Here is a 21,338-nt window from a genome sequence, read left to right on the forward strand (position 1 = left end):
ATGAAGAGGGGGCTGAGGGCATTGATGTTGATGAAAGCTGTTGAGCCTGTTCTCTCCGCTCTCGTGCTCAGTTTGTGATTTTTTGTTAACTAGCTTCATGTTAGTGTGGCACCGCTCTAGATGTTTCGTTAAAGTACTGGTGCCATTTTGTGAGGTAGAGAGATCTTTAGGTTTCGCACACAAAGTGCACTTAACTATAATGTTCTTCACATCCATGTCTCTGACAAACTGAAAATAATGAGCGTATGTCCATCTCACGAATGTAGTGTCCAACTTGTCTGCTGCTGCAGTAATCTTCTCCTCAATCAATAGTTCTCTAGCACTAACAGGTAGTAAACATTTGCGTAGATTTTTTTCTCCTCTGCTAATCTCGTGGTGTTGGCGAATTTGTATTAAAAAAACACACCACTTAATTTCAGGTATAAAATGCATTGTAACGCTCATTACTGAGATTTGTACCGAGTAAAATATTACCCTTTTTTGTAATTCCTTACATTACTGCATTACAGCAAAAAGTAATGCATTACAGTAATTGCATTACTTTTGTAACGCGTTACTCCCAACACTGTGTATTAAACATTAACGTTAGCTGGGAACAATTAAATGCTAACATTAGCAGTTGTCTGACAGAAGCAAATGGTTATCAATTAGGTTGTTTTATATTAAATACAAGCCTGATGTCCCTCTAGATCTTTACAAAATGTTGTCTTTTCAGTCACTGATCAGTCAGGAAACAGCTTGTCAGATTCCCTAGAGTATATGTTTTGCTTCCTACCCTGTGATGTCAGAGGAAAATGACCGCCATGTCAATACGGTCTATGGCAGACACGCTTCCTTAATGGTGTAAATGGACCTTCATTTTTGCAGGAAATATCCAGCCCAGTCTCCCACACTGTCTCGTTGAACAGTCACCAAAACCTGTAACTTTAACATTGCAGAGCTGGTCCTGTATATTAACTTGCTCATAAAACTAACTAACAAACTACCCTTTCACATAAGTGCAGTTGTTAATGTAGACAGTTTTATTGTGATTTTAACCTTTTTTAGTGCTTTTTCTGTGCTGAGTTGGCAAACATTTTAGACTTATGTAGAGTGAGAAGATGTAGTTCACTGAGTGTTTAACACAAAACTACATGATATTTTACTTGATTTATGACAAACTTCAACTTTCTTGACTTGGAAAATTATCTTTTGAATTGACATCATATCATATAGAGTAGTTCATGGCACAATTCAGGCAGGATTTAAAAAATATTTCTCTCTCTCTAATGACTACCACACAAAGTTTTTTCCAAATAAGGTCCCATGGGGTCCCCCTGGGCAGTTGTGACTTTGGCACTCTCTAGTCTAAGCAAGAACTTACCTGTTGCATTGTTTGATTAAAGTTGAATATTAATTCAAATCATTTAGAATGGCAAACATGTGTACAGTCACTTAAAATGAATCCACACCTGTCAGCCATTCAGAATCAAGAATTGTCTATTTAAGTATATGTCAAGTATAGTTAATAGCAGGGGACCTCAAATCGATCCTTGTGGAACACCTTAAACAATTAAATGTGGACTTGGTGTGTGTATTTGTGAGCAACTACATCATCACTGCAGCCTCACAGAGAATGCACTCTGATGACTCCATCATCTTGGCAGATGGATTTGAGAAAGGTGAGGAGGTGAAGAGTGTTTGCAAAGCAGGTGTCAGCATTTTGACATCACTGTACAGTGATCAGGAGGAGGCTGACACAAGAATGGTGTTGCATGCCATACATCTTTCAGAATCATTTTTTTGCATCATTGTTAGGTGTGATGACACGGATGTGGAAGTACTGCTGATTTACTATGCAAGCAAAGGAATGTTTAGCTCGTCCATAGTGTACATGCATGCAGGCCATGGAATGAGAGAGAGATATGTCCCCATCAACACCATATCTCAAAAACTTTGAAAAGACATTTCAAGGTATCTTCCAGCATGTCACGCACTCACTGTCTGTGACACAACAAGCAGTTTATACAGTATAGGAAAGAATACAGCGTTTTACCAAGCACAAGACAGATCTCAGTGAGCTCAAAGATCTGGCCCACTTTGGACTCTATCCATGTTTGGAAGCCTCTTTGCCAGTAGCAAGAGAATATGCACCCCTGCATCTTGGATGAACTGAGATTCATACTTGCATCAACTACAGATGCAGCCTCTGCAAATCTGCCGCCAACAGAGGATGCATTTGAACAACATGTAGACCAAGTGTGTGACCAAAAGTGTCTGATGAACCTGACATTTGACATACCAGTATTACTTCATCGATTCAGCACTTACACAAGCTGTATGTCCACACACACACACACACACACACACACACACACACACACACATACACACACACACACACACACACACACACACTTCTCTCAACTGACTGTTCACATGTTCTTTGTTGTGCCCATGAAATTAAGTAGAAGCATTGTGAGTGGCACTATAAATATCAAATGAATTTTTTTTACCGTTATTATTACACATTTAGACTTTTTAATGATACTTTTCCAATCTTAAGCTTTGATTTACATTGAAGATATTGATTTAAATGTGTTATTGTTTCAATAAAATCATTCTATTTAAAGCCTGTGTCTCTATTGTGTTAGCGGCTTGTAATTTTAGATTAACTTGACTTTATGATGTAACACACATTCTGACTACATGGTCATGTAGTACAATCACCAGTTTTTTTCTTCTCCAAGTATGATGACCATTGAAGTGACCATTCTTAACTTATAGGCTATCATAACACCCATCACTCACTCGGAATGACCTAATTTGGCTGTTTTTAGAGAAGAGGTTGGTCTAAAGATATCTTATTTACAATAAAACTGTACTAGGTATCTCCATACAACCACTGGGTATTGTTCAACAACATCTTATGGAATGCTGTAATAGTGTATTTGAAAGGAATTTATGATTGTTTGTTAAATGAGAGAAAAGTGAAGGAGTCCCCCTTTCCTATTACCACAAAAATGCAATTTCCGCCTAAATTACAGCTATGTTTTCAGGTTCATTTGTCAGGATTTTTTTAAGTGAATTAATTTCTGACTGACTGGTGATGTAGGACAGACACCTGGTTCATAGCTCAGCAAATATTATTAGGAAAAGAGTGAGCATCCTCAAGTGATGGACTTTTTTGTCATCTTTCCATTATGCAGACAGGCCTAATTTGTCTTTTTTACAGATATTGGGGTAGTTCTAAATAATACCCCCAAAAACAAATTTTGCCCCAAAATAAAAGTTCACAACATCCCATTTCATGAATGGGAGACCCTGAAGATTTAAAAAAACATTGTGGTGTTTTGTTCTACCTCGGGTAGGGGTACCTCAAAATCTGAGGGCTCTTCCTGCTAGTCTACACAGGTGCGACGCCCCTGGTTGAAATGAAATCAGCGGTGACGGGCTAATTGTTTTGGTAGCGGCTAAATTAGCATGTCGCGATACTTTTTACAGGGGATCACGTCTGCACCGAGTAGATGCGCAGAGGGTTGAAACAGCGCTTGTCCGGTCTGCTAACAACAAGGTTTCTTTTGCCAGTTACTGTGATTAAACACGAGTTGTTTAATGTTCACAATGTATCGTTATTCATGGGAAAAATGAGGTGAGTTAGTTTAGTGCGTCCTTTCAGATTTTAATGCGTCAGGGACGCAGGATGCGTACCTAGCAACATCACTATATATATATATATATATATATATATATATATATATATATATATATATATATATATATATATACATATATATACATATATATGTATATATATGTATATATATATATGTACTTATTGTATATGTACATATATCTTCATTAATCTTGATTTCTTTTATATTAAACATTTAAATTATGTAACATTTCAATAACCTGAAATGTTACATAAATATTATGTTACATGAGCCGGCTGCGCGTATGGAGGGCGTGTCTATCAACTTAATAAAGAGAAATGTCCCACAAAGCATCGTTACAGAACCAAACTAAGGTAACGTAGCAACTGTAACTGTTTTTGGCAATGAGGACAAAAAATACCAGAGCTGTATGTGAAGAAGAGTACCTCCTCCCGCCTGTACTACCTACTCCTCGTCACATTTCTGCTCGAAAAAAAAAAACAGTGTCTGTCACCAGCAAAAAACTTTGACTCACCAAGTGTTCATGATGAAAAAAAATCTCCGCGAATGGTCAGCCCTCCGGACTGAGACTTCAGTAAAATTTCCCTGGGAAACAGCCTCCTTCCTCGCGAGTGACAGAGTCAGACAGCGGCCTGTTTACTGATGGAGATCATGTAATTATGTAATTTAGAGCGAAAAACGTAACTTCGTCACTTTCCAGAATGTTTGGTGGGTCAGGATGTCAATCACGACACATTAAAACAGCATCCATATGATTATAACTTATCCGCGGGTTTAGATTGACAGGGGGGACACTGGGGAAACACCTTGAAAACACACATATGTCATAATCATGACATGTATCGTCACGTCTCTTTAGTAGCCGCATCGCCGGCTTTCTGTGTGAATTACACTGCAGTTCGTCCTTCCTCCAGCGGGGCTTCCGCTCCGTGTGAATGACCCACGGCGGAGAATTGGCAAACCACCGCGAGTGTTGCGATTTCAGTTTCGATATGTTTATTGTTACAGCCCTAATATACATCAGTGACGTGCGGTGAGGTTCATGACTGGTGAGGCACTGACTGGAGTCGGATGTAAAAATATATGAATCCAAATATATGAACCCAAAATAGAAACTTATACGGTTGTACCTTGACTTACAATTGTCCCAAATAACATATTTTTCGAGATACGAGCCATCTCTCGGCCGATTTTTTGCATTGAGTTGTGAGCAAAAATTCGGGTTACGAGCCAGCTTCAGATACCCCACAGCTATGTTGGTGTAGCGAATGCCACAGTTGAACACTGGAACATCTGCCAAGCATCCCGTGTCTCACTTGATAGCTAGACAGAAATTCATAGGGCTGGGTATTGTTAAGAACCTCATGATTCGATTCGATTTCGATTCTTTAGGTCGCAATTTGATTCATTATCGAATCAATTCAATATTGACTTAAATGCTTCGATCGATTCAGTAAAAAGTAGTAGAAAAAGATCATTCATTAGAGTACCTGTTGATGATTTTTAAATTCAAAAAAGTAATCTTAAATTATAAATCTTTCCTTTAGGAAATTCTAGTTCAAATTGAAATGTTAACAAAGGCACACAATGTGATTAGTTATGAAATAGTGCAACCAGACAGAAAGTGCCATTGTTTCTGGGACTGCATGGTACATTTTTGTCTGACATGAACATAGACATAACTGTGGTCCCTCCACCCTCTGGCCAGACGCGAGGGGGTAAAACTTTGACACTGAATCCTCCTCCCTCCTCGGAGGAGAGTGCTACCCACAGGTGCACGGTGCAGCAGCCAGGGCGAGACCGGCTGCTCTGGGAGTTTACAGTCTCTGATAGAGCGGTGTGTCAGACATCGGCTACCCGCATCTGCAGCTCCGACGGTGTTTCCGCAGGCCGCAAGGCGAGTGCAACCTAACAGGCAGGAGAGTATGGTGGACCTCCTACCTGTTAGGTCGCACTCGGGGATCGACACTTTTTGTCTGCCATGACAGCAGCACGCCGGAGGGGCTACTGCTAACATGAGTTGTCCAAAAACCTTCTTTTTAGTAAACTCTGCGTTCACACAAACAATGTTCTCAATGCTCGTGTTCATGTATAGCACCCTGGTGATACTGCAAGCAAAGTTTCATGTTGTGTCGAGCCTTCGTAGTGTTTTAAATATAGCGATTTTGATGATAGCGTAAAAGTGCCCCTGCACCCCATTTAAAAATAGCTTGCCCGAAATAATAACTATAGTTTACTATAGTAAATCTTAAAAGTGCCTCTTTCGCCGTAATTATGCATTTCCACGAAGGTTTGACTCATATTCAATCACAAAAAAAGCCTTGGTTGCTTTTTGGTGAGAGTTTCACTTTTAATGACCTGCTGCTAACATCTTGGTGCCAGATACCACAGCACACCTTCAGGGCTCTAGTGGAGTCCATGCCTCGATGGGTCAGGGCTGTTTTGGCAGCAAAAGGGGGACCAACACAATATTAGGCAGGTGGTCATAATGTTATGTCTGATCGGCGTATATTCTCTGGCATCTGATGGCACACTGCTTCATTTTAACACAACTGATGTATGCTTTACTGCAATAACACTGCATCAGTCTAAACTCTTTAAATGTGTGAAACAAACAATAACAAGCAATAACTAATCATGTTACTCTTTAATAGACTTTCCTTGGAATCATTTATTTGGATAAAATAATTATGTAAAGTACTAACATGATGAGAAAGTCCATTTCAAACCATTTCACATCAAAGAAACATGCCCATTATGTAAAAACACTTTCATAATTGCATTTGCATCTCCTTCCTGTCATCATCTTCTGTTCTACATCATTACAAATCATTTGAAAATAAATAGACTCAGTTATAGTCAGTGTCACATGCATAAAGAGGTGCTCTTACAAATGCAAAAAATGGTCAACAAAAGTTTTTTTATGATCCTGTATTCCTTTATTTCATTAGCACAACTTGTGTGTTAAACCATTACTTTGCCTGACTTAATAGAAGCTAATATAGACTTTCTTGGTGCTCTGTTAATGTCTATTTAACATCAAATTTCAGGAGAAAAACTCAAACTGGTGGAAAACCCAATATAGCACATCTAATGATCTTCAATATTTGCAGAGCATTGATGACTTAACATTTCATATCTCTTCAACAACTATCGACAGGTGGCAAAGTTTTAATCAAATCTCACTAGTAGTATGTAACTGAAAAGAATATCCCAAGTTTTCATATTGCCCAAACAACAATAACAAGTACTGTCTGTGTATCACAGTTTGATACAGTTCCTTCTCCATCTGTGACACACAGCTTTATTGTTGTCTCAAAACAGTTAAAGACACATATGAGGCACACTGTTGCACAGCATGACATGTTCCTTAATTAATTGGAATATGCACTGACTGCATTTTATTTTGGTTTAATCTCACACGCACCGTTCTGCTGACCGACATACTATATGTATGGTGAGGAGCTGTTAAACTATACTACTCACAATAAGTTAGGGATATTGTGAGAGACTCAGTGGATTTCATACATACGGTGTTTGTTTCACTTTAGAGAGTTTTGGGACAGGGAGGCAATTTTATTGGGGTGATAGACACACCTCATTTTGTGTTTTCCACGTAATGGTCTCACTGTGTACAAGTGTGCCTTACATATTGGGGCCAATACCAAAAAACTAAAAGACAACCCTTTTCAATGTGGCATCAATTCCAACATTCTGTGGGTATAAAAAGCTGGTATTGTCAGTAAGTCATTCCAAGTTCATCATTCAAACAGCCATGAACACACGACGTCACTTAACGGACGAGAAGTGCCACCTGGCCATAGCGTGCCTTCGGGTCGGTGGCAGGCAGTCAGATGTTGCTCGTGAACTTGGTGTGTCTCAAAGTGTCATCAGCAGACTTGCATCAAGACACAGAACTACTGGCAGAGTTCATGACAGACCCAGGAGTGGAGCCCCACGAGTGACAGACCGCAACGATGACCAGTACCTAAGGTCCTATGCAGACATCGTTATGCAACTGCCACACAGCTGCAGGCCCAGTTACGAAATGTGAGGGGTACTAGGGTTTCCAGACAAACCATTCGAAACCGACTCCATCGCTTTGGCTTGAATGCCAGACGACCGTTGCAGGTGACTCCACTGACACCAAGACACTGCCGTGAACGTTTGCAGTGGGCACAAGACCATGTGACCTGGACAATGCAGCAGTGGTCTACCGTCCTGTTCACTGATGAGTGTCGGGTCACCTTGCACAGAAATGATGGTCGTCAGCGTTGCTGGAGAAGGCGAGGTGAGCGATACGCCGAGGTCAACATGGTCCCCAGGGTTCCCTTTGGTCGAGGAGGTGCAACAGTCTGTGCAGGCATCGCCAGTCAGCGCAAAACAGATTTGGTTATTGTAGATGGCTCAGTCACTGCACGTTCTTACCTCAGAGACATCATAGAACCCATCATCATCCCCCCATTCCGCCAGCGCACCCCCAACTTTCTGTTCATGGATGATAATGCTCCACCACATCGTGCCAGAATTGTCACAGCTCGACTTCAGGAAGTCGGAGTGCCTCATATGGTATGGCCAGCAATGTCCCCTGACCTGAACCCCATAGAGCACGTCTGGGACCAGCTGAAGCAGAGACTGGATGATCGTACCCCACCCCCACGTGACCTGGCAGAACTGCGTGTAGCACTTGTGGAGGAGTGGAAGGCATTGTCTCAGAACAACATCATGAGGCTAGTGAGGAGCATGAGACGTCGCTGTCAAGCTGTCATTGCAGCAAATGGTGGAAACACCCGCTACTGACATTGTCAATTTTTGTTATTTGGGGCTATCCTTGTTATTGTCTAAATTTTGGGGGTAATAAATATTAAACTAATAAAAATGGTGTTTCTTCTCATTCAGTATTAGTATTATAAAATGGAACTTTTACTTATTTCATTAAAATTCAGACCAAATAGGAAAAGCACTCATGTAAATAACAATATCCCTAACTTATTGTGAGTAGTGTATATATTTGGGTTAGGTCTATGGATGGGTGCAATTGAGGCAAGTTGTGAAGTATTTAGAGATGGACTGCCACATTATTGGTTGGGGCTGCTGATGAGAATCCTTCTCATTATCAATTAATTGGCCCCTTATTTTCATGGCTCACTGGTTAAAGTGACATTATGTAGAATTGACATTTTGTGCGATTTGGAACTCTCCACAGTTTCTGAGTGTAACACGACTACCATGAATACAAATCCCAGGTCTGTAACAGTTTGTCAGATGTCACGTCGGCACTACATACAAACAAAACTCATTGCGTTATAATAATGTTATGTCCTAAAAGCCTGTATTTTGAAATAACCATGTATGCAACAATGTTTCTCCCTGAAGTTTCCTAGTGTAGAAACATGTGATGGAAGGCAGAGTGGTGGAGACAGAGGCACCATTCACCCCATTATAAGACGCTGTTATTTCAAGGTGAAAAGAAGTGACTAATAGTCTATAAATGTCAAAACATTATAAGACTCTGTTATTTCAAGGTGAAAAGAAGTTACATAGTAGTCTATAAATGTCAAAACACTGTGAAAAATGCTCATCACAATTTCTCAGACCTCAAAGGACCTCAGACCTTGACTTCTTTTTGTCTCATTCTTTTTTTCTCATTTTAATGCTCCTACATGCAGTAGCCACCCATTTTGCTATGGCTGCAGTAAGTTTGTTCTTAGTTGTAGTATCCAAGTGCTTCTGTCTGAAGTCATCCATTGTCGCCTGGCTATGACGAGGGGGCGGAGAATTCACATCAGCTGTGTGCTTTGCCATCAAGTGGTATTTCAGACTGGACATGCTATGATGATAGCTCAGTTTGCAGCAACAAAAAACACAGATCACTTTCAGTGTTTCCTCTAGGATTTTTTTCAGCAGCGGGGGCAGGCTCTCAGGGGAGCCGTGGCAGCGTAAACAAATGACACTTGACTGCAGATTTTACTTTTATGCCCAGCATAATCCCCCTTTTTATTGAATGGCTGGCATGGAAAATGGCTTTTTAAAGGCTGAATGTAAAAATAATAACAAAAATACAGCAATAATATAGAAAAAAATAAAACAAAAATTAATAATTTCTTGATGGGGCTATAGAATCAGTGGCAAAGTTTGCAGCTTTCTCTCCTGCTCCTTCACTCTGCTCTCCCCCTGCTGTACTCTGCTCTCCTTCACTTTGTTCCACTGCTCCTTCCTGTCAACGTGCAACGTGCGCTTGTTATGTAGTGAAGAAGACATGTCGGAGGGAGGACGTGATAGTAGCGGCCCTCGCAGCATTTTTTCGCCTTCAAAGAGAACCAAATCTGCAGTCTGGGCGTATTGTGGTTGTTATAAGAATGCTCAGGACAGCTGGTCAAGGATGGCAGCCCTATCTGCAGGAGCTGCGAGAAGAACGTTGTTGCGAGGGGCGGCAACACATCCAATTTACTTACTTTCACTTTACGACCACCACCCGCAACTGTTCAGCAAATGCAAGGTAAATTAACCTCAAGCTTGTGTGCGTGATGTATGTGTATGTCGAGTTTTCTCTGTCTAATTTGCTGTTGTCACTAATGTAAATTGACCAGATAGTGGTATAACGGAACGAAGTTGATCCGTGATTTGGCACGTTATCTGAACCGCTTATTAATAGTAGATTTCACTTTTTAAAGTCGACCTAATAACTCCCCAAACATTGAGGCAGAGCTGCAGTGAGGAGGATTTGAAACAAACACATACTGGGTGGACTGAGTTAGTGAACACAAACTGACTGAAATGACTGACTTTCATCTCAGCTCCGTTCACCTGAGCAGCATCTACCTGTGGCTCAGCAACCATTTGACCAATCAGATTGACCGAGTCCACTGACAACAGACGAGCAGGCAGACAGAGAGACAGACAGCCAGTAATATCAGAAATATATAACACTTGTGGATTATTTGTAGAATAGAATAGAATAGTCTTTATTGTCATTGTACAGGAGAGTACAATGAAATTGAGGGTGCTCCTGTAGCAACAAATAAAAAAAAGCAACACATAGAACAAATAGTAATATAAATATAATTAAAGCTGCAAGCAGCGTTGAACGGGCCCTCGCAGTCCACGCGCGTCGGGGCGTGCTGCCGTCGATGCATGCTGCCGTCGGGGCTTGCTGCCGTCGGGGCTTGCTGCCGTCGATGCATGCTGCCATCGGGGCTTGCTGCCGTCGGGGCATGCTCGAGCAACACCTTCCGCTGAGGAAGTCGTTGCTTCATAATTCGATGGACTGCTATTGCCGGTCTGAAATGATGTACGCTGAAGTCAGAAAAACTGTGTGAACTACTGCATGATTGCCTGGACAAAGACTGAGTCGATGCCAGGTCAGAGAAGAACTGATTAACTGATGGGATGTGAGATGTCACCTGCTGCATGATGAAATCTGAAGAAGAGGATGAAATTGCAGCTCAAGGGGGGGTTTCACGAGTACAGTGTTCGACCCTATAGACGGCTAAACAGCATGATAGCTTTATATACTGACTGTTAACCACAGTACATATTTCGACCTTTAAACTGTAATGAGCATGGTCACAATCCCAAGAAACAGACTGAGTTGAAAAATCGGCATTAAAAACGAAATATTCATCATTAAGTCCTCACAATCCAAATGTAGCTGCAGTGCAAGCAAAGTGCAGCTAACTACTACTGAGACACAGACTATGTGTAAACTGCAATAGTGATCAAATTATCCATAACTACAAGCAGAAACCACATACATTTCCTCAAGAATGCACACATCATTAGGGAAACCCACAGAAAGTCCATGCAGCTCCACACGGTCTGCTCACTGACTGGTCTGCTGCATTTTAGTGTGACTGAGCATGTCCTGACTCTTTGCACCAGTAGAGGGAGCTGTTGGACCTTTACCTGTAGAGCTTTCTTACAGTTTCTGTGACTGAGCATGTCCTGACTCTTTGCACCAGCAGAGGGAGCTGTTGGACCTTTACCTGTAGAGCTATCTTACAGTTTCTGTGGCTGCACATATGCTGGAGCACTAGCAGAGGCAAAGTAGGAAATGTCCACACAAGAAGAAATGGGAAAACGCCTCCCAAACTCCATTATTACTATAAAGATATGTATTATGATTATATCTATATATCACATAAAATGTCAAAACAAATCTCCAAACATTTATCATTAGTAATATTATCTTTTTAAAACTTACAGATCAAGTAAAATGAATACTGTTACAAACATTGTATTGACATGTAGTGGTCAGATGAAAACAACAGCACTGCACATTAAACTTCCAATGTTATATGGTTCTTAAGGTTTCATGAAACTGAAAAGAATACAGGAGAAAAGGTGGGTTGTTTTGCTCCGCTGCCTTATAAGCAGAACAATGTTGACAATTGGTAGTAACATATTAAACCTGTGAAGAAACTGTTCAGGTGTTTTCAGTTGTACTTTTTATACATACATTTAGCACTTTTCTTCTTGAAAGATGCAAATTTCTCAGTGACTTTGTGGTTTAAGTTGTGGATGTCTTTGATAAGTTTCTTCTCCATACAGAGCATGGCAACTGCATGAAGAAGATATTATCTTCCTGAGGAAGGTCTTGATTCTCTTCAGTGTTGAGAAGCACCGCTCAGATCCAGCTATAGTCATAGAAGTTGTGATGAGGATGTTTAGCAGAGCCACAGTCTCTGAAAAGGTTTCCTTTTCCTTTTCTGTGACCAGCTGGTACAGAGCCACAGCTCCACTACGGTTTTTGAACTCATCATTGCTGTAGATGTGAGACAGTTCAGTTTTCAGCTTGTTCTTGTTAAGCAGTGGGTAAGCCTCCATGGTGGTGTTCAGTACTGTTTCAGGGAACTGACTTTTGTACTGTTTGAATTTGTCACCCTGCAGCAGTGTCACAAACCACAAACAGCCAAAAGTGTAAGTCCTACATCTGAAATAAGACTATCAGCTGAAAGCCAACGAGATTTCCTACATTTCCCTGTATACATTGTCTATGTGAAGTAAAAGTCGTGGGATCCAAATCAAGCTGAAGAGAACTTTTTCTCCAGTTCTTCCATCTGCTCTCCACTGTAGCTATGATGTCACGCACTCTAGCTCACCCAATACACACCCATTATAAAATCAGAAGACGGCCTAAAAATCCTTAAAACTAAAACTGTGATGATTTGAAAACCGTAAAAGATTTTCAAAAACTGATTACATGCCCAATAGTTTGAGGTCTTCTGACTCTCTTAAAGTTGCAATGGAGTGTCTATGAGGGACAAGAAAAGGATGAAGGTCAATGAGTTTTGAAGAGGACTTGAAGATCCCATTGACACTGATTAGACTGCGACCAGAGCGCCATCTATTGGCCGATATGCACCAAATTTTACACAAAGCCTCATCATGCCATACCACACAATGAAGAGTATTCATGTGATAATCAGACAGTATTTTGTAAAAATATGCAAGATTGTCTGTTTTCAACACAATATGCAGGAATTTGTCATTTTATTTTTCGGGCAGTTTATGGACTATCAAAATTCTTTTGATAACTTTTTGTCAGGATTGTCTACAGATGCTACATGCAAAGTTTGGTGCAAATTGGTCACATTCTCTAGGAGGAGTTCGAAAAAGTACGTTTTTCATTTGTCGCGAATTTGCGAATGGAAAGTTACTGCAAAAGTGGGCGTGGCCTACACCAAACAATTCATCTGAATGGAGGGAACACATCGGCATGAGGTTTAATAATATGCTACATATTAAGTGGGAGTTATGAGCCAAAAACGCTTTTAAATTGAAAATAGCGCCACCTGGTGGTCATTTTCGGTGAGTGAGTCACAGGGGCCATTCTATAGCACCTCTATGAATTTCATTTCCATAAGTGTTATGGGGTGGGCACAGGGCCAATTATGCAATTAAAGTGACGCCAGAGCGCCAACTAGTGGTGGATCGGTAAACCCTTTGTCAGATGTCCTCAGGAGGGCACTGACAATAAATGTACCAAGTTTCGTCTTATTCCGATGAACCGTTGTGGAGATATAAAATACATCAATTTAAAGAGCGCCACCTTGGGGTCATCGCCTAAAATTTTGCACAGGGCCTCAGGGGCTCATGGGGAAGTAGTATCCTGAGTTTCATGTCATTAGACCACACCAATGTGGAGATATGCAACACTTCCTGTTTTGAGCCAAATCTGCAGGAATTTGTTATTTAATAACTTCAAAATTATTTATTTTAATTAGAATCCTTTAATAACTTTTTGTCAGGAGGGTCCACAGATGCTGTGTGCCAAGTTTCGTGCATATCGGTGAAATCGCCTGGGAGGAGTTCGAAAAAGTAGGTTTTCGACATTTTGCGACGTAGCGAAAAAAAAACGGTAGGCGGAAATGGGCGTGGCCTATACCACGAGATTCAGCACAATCCACTGAACGCGTGGATGTAAGGTTTTTGAATGTGCAACAAAGTTTATGGGAGTTATTAGCCAAAACGCGCTTTCCTTAATAACAGCGCCACCTAGTGGTGAAAATTCAGGACGACAATAGATTATAAAATTTTTCGCCAGGTGTGACTTATATTCCAAGTTTGGTGAGTTTTGGGGTACGTTCAGGCAGTGAAAAATGCGATCATTTTGGACAAAGGAAAAAAAAAAGAAGAAGAATAATAATCATTACGATTACAATAGGGACCTCGCAGGTTCCCTGCTCGGGCCCTAATTAAAGCTGCAAGCAGCGTTGAACGGGCCCTCGCAGTCCACGCGCGTCGGGGCATGCTGCTGTCGATGCATGCCGCAGTCGGGGCATGCTCGAGCAACTGCTTACGCTGAGGAAGTCGTTGCTTTATAATTCGGTGGCCTGCTATTGTCGGTGTGAAATAACGTACGCTGAAGTCAGAAAAATTGTGTGAACTGCTGCATAATTCCCCGGACAAAGACTGAGTCGATGGTCTGAAATTTTTTTTCCTCCGGTGAGGGAGGAGGGAGGAGCGAGACAACCGCATAAGTGATGATGATTGGCTCCCTAACATTGAGTGAGAGTTCTTAAGCCAATCAGTGGCAATGTTCGGTGTACAAACAAGCCACACACACACACACCAGCCTCACACACTCAAATTAGCAGAGGGGAACTGCGGCTATGGCGAGTCCGGAGGGAAAGTTGATGTTTTCAAAGTGGAAGTACAGACACTGTTTTAATCTCATTTGTCCACGTCCATTGTAAGCAACTCTGATCTAATGAAGCATCTCTAAAAGGCACACGCTTCTACAAAACTAACACTGGACAAAACTCTGTTGCTGACGCTGTTGATGATGATAGCAGGCCAGATGTGGCTAACGTGTGCTTTAAAAACTGAATACATGCCCAATAGTTTGAGGTCTTCTGACTCTTTAAAAGTTAGAATGGTGTGTCTAGCTCAAAGTATGAGGGATAAGGAGAGGTTGAAGGTCGATGAGTTTTGAAGAGGACTTGAAGATTTCCCCATTTACTTTCCATTCAAAATGATTAGACTGCGACCAGAGCGCCATCTAAGGGCCGATTTGCACCAAATTTTACACAGACCATCAATAGGCGAAACCACACAATCATGACCATTTATGTGATAATCAGACAGTATTTCATAAAGATATGCAAGGTTGTCTGTTTTCAACACAATATGCAAGAATTTGTCATTTTATATTTCGGGCGTTTCAGGACTATCAAAATTCTTTTGATAACTTTTTGTCAGGAGGGTCCACAGATGCTTCACGCAAAGTTTGGTGCAAATTGATCAAATTCTCTAGGAGGAGTTCGAAAAAGTACGTTTTTCATTTGTCGCGATTTTGCAAACGGAAAGTTAGCACGAAAGTGGACGTGGCCTACACCAAACAATTCAGCTGAATGGAGGAAACAGATAGGGATGACGTTTAATAAAATGCAACATATTAAGTGGGAGTTATGAGCCAAAAACCCTTTGGCATTGAAAATAGCGCCACCTGGTGGTCATTTTCGGTGAGTGAGTCACAGGGGCCATTCTATAGCATCTCTATGAATTTCATTTCCATAAGTGTTATGGTGTGGGCACAGGGCCAATTATACAATTAAAGTGACACCAGAGCGCCACCTAGTGGCGGATCGGTAAACCCATCGTCAAATGTCCTCAGGAGGGCACTGACAATAAATGTACCAAGTTTCGTCTTATTCCGATGAACCGTTGTGGAGATATAAAATACATCAATTTAAAGAGCGCCACCTTGTGGTCATTGCCAAAAATTTTGCACAGGGCCTCAGGAGCTCATGCGGAAGTAGTGTCCTGAGTTTCATGTCATTAGACCACACCAATGTGGAGATATGCAACACTTCCTGTTTGTTACCAAATCTGCTGGAAGTTGTTATTTAATAACTTGAGTATTGTGTGGCCTATCAAAATTCTTTTAATAACTTTTTTTTCGACATTTTGCGACGTAGCGAAAAAAAACGGTAGGCGTAAATGGGCGTGGCCTATACCACGAGATTCAGCACAATTCACTGAACGCGTGGATATATGGTTTTTGAATGTGCGACAAAGTATATGGGAGTTATTAGCCAAAACGCGCTTCCCTTAATAACAGCGCCACCTAGTGGTGGAAATTCAGGACGACAACAGATTATAAAATTTTTCGCCAGGTGTGACTTATATTCCAAGTTTGGTGAGTTTTTGGGCATGTTCAGGCAGTGAAAAATGCGATCATTTTGGACAAAGGAAAAAAAAAAGAAGAAGAAGAAGAAGAAGAATCATTACGATTACAATAGGGACCTCGCAGGTTCCCTGCTCGGGCCCTAATAATAAATAAATAGAAATAGAACTGACTGTATATAAAGAATAATATAAAATGGTGAATATAACAAGTGTCTAGATAGAAATAAGAGCCAAAATAGAGTATTCATAATTCATTTAACAACAATAATCCTTTTTGTTTTGATCAAAAAAAGTATCCAACCTGTTCCTCACAAAAGTGTTGTGATCTAAATTGTAAGTTTTGTGATATGTTGGTTGCACCCTTAGTATTAAGTAACAATGACAGTAATAATTAATAATGACATTTTCTATTCATTTTTTTCACAGAGAGGGTCTGCTGGCCAATCGAGTGCTAATGCCACTACAACTCATTCTACCACTGTAACGCAGACATTAAAGGACACGTTTCAAAAACAGGCTGCTTATGTGCCCTCATCACAAAAAGCCAATGACCTATTTTGCACAGTTTTGATACATTCTTTTATAATTATTTAGTGTTGATTTTGCAGTGTTTTGTTAAGGTTTTGGATTTGGACTATTTTAATATATAATAAATATATTTAAATATAAATCTTGATGAAATTATTTAAATTTATCAGTGTTTTTTCAACATTTTGAAGACATTTTAAAAAATACCGCGGCATACCAATAACCGTGATAATTTTGGTCACTATTACCGCGGTGTGAAATTTTCATACCGTTACATCCCTAGTCTTGTCAATGGAACCATTTGGCTACTGTTTAATAGTAAAATTTCCATTCAGAATCTTCATCTGAATCTGACATCTATTTCGGCGTCTCGCGCTCGCCATCTACTCAAAACGTAACGTGCCTACAACTTTGGCTGGCTTGCAAGCCCAAATGGCGTGCCTCTTATTTTGCTTCCGGTCTAGCTAGATCCAGTGTGGTGTTGTAGTTTTTCTAACGTTACTTGTTGTTGCAACAGCATGTGAAAAAAACTACACAGTTTGCTAGGCTAAAAAGAACGTTAATCTCCCGATAAAAAAATGTACTCCATTAAAATGGGTTTGCGTTAACGCCGTTAATAACGCATTTAACTGAAAGCACTAATAAATATATATTTCTAGTAACATTTGATAAACAGAAAGAATTGTACTTTAAGAAGGGGGAGTTATTTACTCAAAATATATATAAGAGACTTGCAATAATCAAAGTAGTAACCTTTCAGGGTTGGAGTCTTTTCTGGTAGCCATCTTGTCGCTGGTGTGGAAAGAGGAAGGACGCCTCAGCAGTAGTCTTTTTATGTGGAGTATGAGATGGCGCGTTCTCAGATTTGATTGGATAATAGGTGTGTGATGACATGACAGCTAATCAAGATTAATACTGAATGATGTACAAATCATTTGTTTGTTTTGAAGGTACAGTAGTTATCTTAGAATATGGAAGAATTAATTTAGACCTTGTTCGAGTGTGAAAGTGAAAGAAAACAATGTATAATTGTTGTAAACCTGGTCAACTCTCCATTATATAAATCTGCCCATATAGGCCAGTTTGAACTGGAAAGGCAAACTCTCATGCTATATATGTGAGTGGAATGGGAGAGGGCAAGGATTTTGTTTTTGTTTGGTTTTTTTGTTTGTTTTTTTTGGGGGGGAGTGACCAGAGCAGTCTTAAGCTGTGTAAGTAATGTTTATTTCTTTGTTTTATTTTTTGAGACTATTAATAAAAGTCTTCGTATTTTTTTTCTTGCACAACCCTTGCCAGTGTGATGTTTCATCTTCCACCATGCTTTGCTGCACCTCACCTTACGACAGTTAACTAGTAAGATGTACAGATAGTGTGAGACCGACCTGTGTGATGGCAGGCGAGTGCGTCAGTCCCAGAGAGTGTCCACTGAGCTGCTGGTGATGATGGTGTGGACTGTGCAGCCCTCCCAGGTGAGCCTGGCTGTGGAGAGGAGGGCTGACCTGGAGAGGAGGCGTGGATGCTGCCGTCATGATGCCAAGGGACAGAGCTCCCTGGTGAGGGACACTGGGCCGCGGTACTGTCCCTCTGGACGACAGAGCCTGGAGCTGGGGGTGCATATGGGTGTGAGGAGGAGGCATGTGAGGGCCGAGGCCAGGACTTGAGGCGTGGGAGGGGTGTGACTGGTGAGGATATGTCATGTACATGCTCGGGTGCTGAGGTGGAGGGAGAGAGTGAGGGTGGGCTATGGAGCTGGAGGAAGGGTGCTGGCCTGGGTGACCAGCGTGACCAGGGTACACTAAAGGTTTGGGTGTAAAAACTGAGGTAGAAGACAAGGAAGATGAGGGAGAGGAGTGGGGTGGTTTCATCTCAGATGAATCGTTGTAACTCTAAAGAAGAAGAAGGACAAGTTTAACAGGAAATCAGTTAAATGCCAATAATTGAATTGTCTGTCTGTCTGTCTGTCTGTCTGTCTGTCTGTGTCTGTGTGCGTGTGTGTGTTTAGTACCTGAGAGACCAGACTGGCCCTGTAGGCAGCCAGTTGTTTCAGATACTCCTTCTTAGCCGTCTCTGTTCTCTTCTTGTACAACTGAAACAAACATTTTACTGGACTAGTAACCTTTATTACATTAGTTGAAAACATTTTTACTAATCAATTTAATGAGCAGTACCTCATCAGTTATGTAACAATTTTTATTGATGTGAAAAATCTTCAGTGAACTTTAGCTGTGAATAATCAAGAACATGCTGTGTAACAGTCAGACTTTTGGCTGCAATAAGTCATCATAATAACATCAACTCAGATATCACCATCACGGGGCTCATCATAAAAATGCTTCAGCTGACAGTTATCACCAATAACACCATACACAGACTAATGAATTCCCAAGGTGGCTATTAAAAACTTGGAATCTGAACTTCATTAACATTTTGTTGACATGCCACTAGCAATTTAGTGAGCTCAGTAATGATTGATAGTCTCAGTTGTATCGTTAGAGCTGATGTTTTTTTCCTGTCAGGTGATGTGGCCACTCGCTGTCATCTGCTTTCTTCCCTTTTTTATGGTTTGAAGGTTAGTTGCATCCCTGTTTGTACTTTCAGGTAGCCGCAGTATTTTACTGTTTCATCATGTTCACTTTCAGCTGTTTCAGGAGTAGTGAAGTTGAGTGGAAAACAAATCTGTTCCTGGTTTTTAGGCTTCATAATTTTTTTTTTTTTGTTAATGGGAAATTGAATGTGTTTCTTCAAATTTTATAAAGTAATTATTCTGCGATAATACTGAAGGGAGGAAGAGCATTGACTGCCGCTCTTGGACCACTTCTCAACAAAGGCGTGTCATTACACACCTTCGCACCTTCGTGCAGGTAGCCCTATTGTAATGAAGATGCTAGCTTGAGCTGAGTCAAGCTAGCACATGTGTGGATAAATCCCATAAGGCAGAGGCTAAGCTAAGTGCTAACACCAGAGTGTTGATTTGCTCTGAATAAAAATGTTACAATGCAAATGTTTAACTGGTGTAATGTTTAATATGTTCACCATTTTAGTTTAGAGTGTTAGCATGCTAACATTTGTTACCTAACATTAAACACACAGAGCAAATGTACGGATGATGATGGTGGTGCTAGATTAACATGAGGGGATCCTGAAAGTTATTACAATTGTAAACCAAATTAATTTGCAATCAATCCCATATTTCTTGAGCTATTTCAGGCTGGATCAAGGCTGTGGATGGACCAACTTTTCCATCTTTAGAGCTACACTAGCATGGACAAAATCCTTTGCTCCTGAACATGCAAATACTAATAATTTTCTTATCAAACCATTTGTTTGTGTTTCTATAAGTCAAATACAATTAGTGAATAAATACAATTCAATACAAAAACATCTGAAAAACTACCTAACAGATCTTAGGCATGTTAATTCAGTGAGGGAGGATCTACCTGTTTCTGTTCTTCTCCAAGGCTGTCCCACATGGAGGCCACAATCTTTGACACTTCCCCGAAAGTGGCGTTGGGGTTCTGGGCCTTGATGTTGGCCTGGGTGTCCCTGAAGAACAAGGCATAGGCAGACACTGGCTTCACTGGCTCATTTGGGTCCTTTCGCTTCTTCTTCTTTGGTGTTTTGGGTTTCTTGGAAATGTCCACTGCTGCTGGCCTCTTCTCTGCTCCACTGCCCAGCTAAGAGGAGGAGAAGGATGTTGAGTAGGACACAAGTTTGGGGAAAGTTTGGAAGGACATATACATGGGCGGATAGAGGGATGGAGGTATTTAAGCTTAGCATCAAAAAAGCAAAAAAACGAAACGTGGCATGAAACACGCTTGGTAGTGTAAATACTATGTAGTAAATGTATGTGATCATTCAAAATACTGTTTGATTCCTTTAGAAATATGTTCTAATAGTCATTTTCCAGTCTTTTGTGCTTAAATTAGCATTTTAACATTTCACAACCCTAGCCGTGACACTGATGCCTCTCACGTCTGACATGTGACCTCAACTATTCTTGTTTAATGTCAAGCCACGAATCAACCTCACAGGTCAAATAAGGGGAACCTCCCCACCAGGCAGCAGAACTGATGAGGCCTTTTAGATGAGTGGATACAAATCATCAAGACTACACACAAACTGTTTCACCAGTCTACACAGCATGTAGCAGAGGGCTTCCATCACTGTCACATTAGATTCTTTCACCCCAAGTAATCTAATAATTTCACAGAATGTTTTTTGGATCGGACCATGTCATTTGGCACCAATTACAAATAAAAGAGAGACATTGTTTAATATGGCGCCAGAACAGTCTCATAATGGATAAATGCACACATAAAGGAATAAATGCACGAAAGACTTACAAATGTATTTGGGGAGGTGTATATATATGACTCGATACACAAATGCATTTTCAATGCACACACTAGGCCTGGGACGATATATTGTCCCACAAATTATTGACGATAAACGATATTATTGTCGACATTATCAAGACCAAAATAACCACTTATGTAATGTTAATATATCATAATAATGATC

At 40.6% G+C, this 21,338-nt stretch overlaps 1 protein-coding gene across 5 annotated transcripts in view; it reads right to left on the bottom strand.

The window, feature by feature from the left end:
• Positions 1–21,338, bottom strand: part of tox (thymocyte selection-associated high mobility group box) — a 163,139-nt gene that overhangs the window by 18,522 nt on the left and 123,279 nt on the right. For all 5 annotated transcript variants that reach the window (XM_030403188.1, XM_030403187.1, XM_030403189.1 and 2 more), the window contains 3 exons: positions 20,255–20,491; positions 18,823–18,903; positions 18,200–18,703 (listed from right to left, as the gene is read on the bottom strand). In XM_030403188.1, coding sequence (XP_030259048.1) covers positions 18,200–18,703; positions 18,823–18,903; positions 20,255–20,491 — 822 coding nt within the window. The remainder of the gene's footprint in view (positions 1–18,199; positions 18,704–18,822; positions 18,904–20,254; positions 20,492–21,338) is intronic.

Source organism: Sparus aurata, chromosome 21 (genome assembly GCF_900880675.1).
Source record: "Sparus aurata chromosome 21, fSpaAur1.1, whole genome shotgun sequence".
Classification (NCBI taxonomy): Eukaryota; Metazoa; Chordata; class Actinopteri; order Spariformes; family Sparidae; genus Sparus; species Sparus aurata.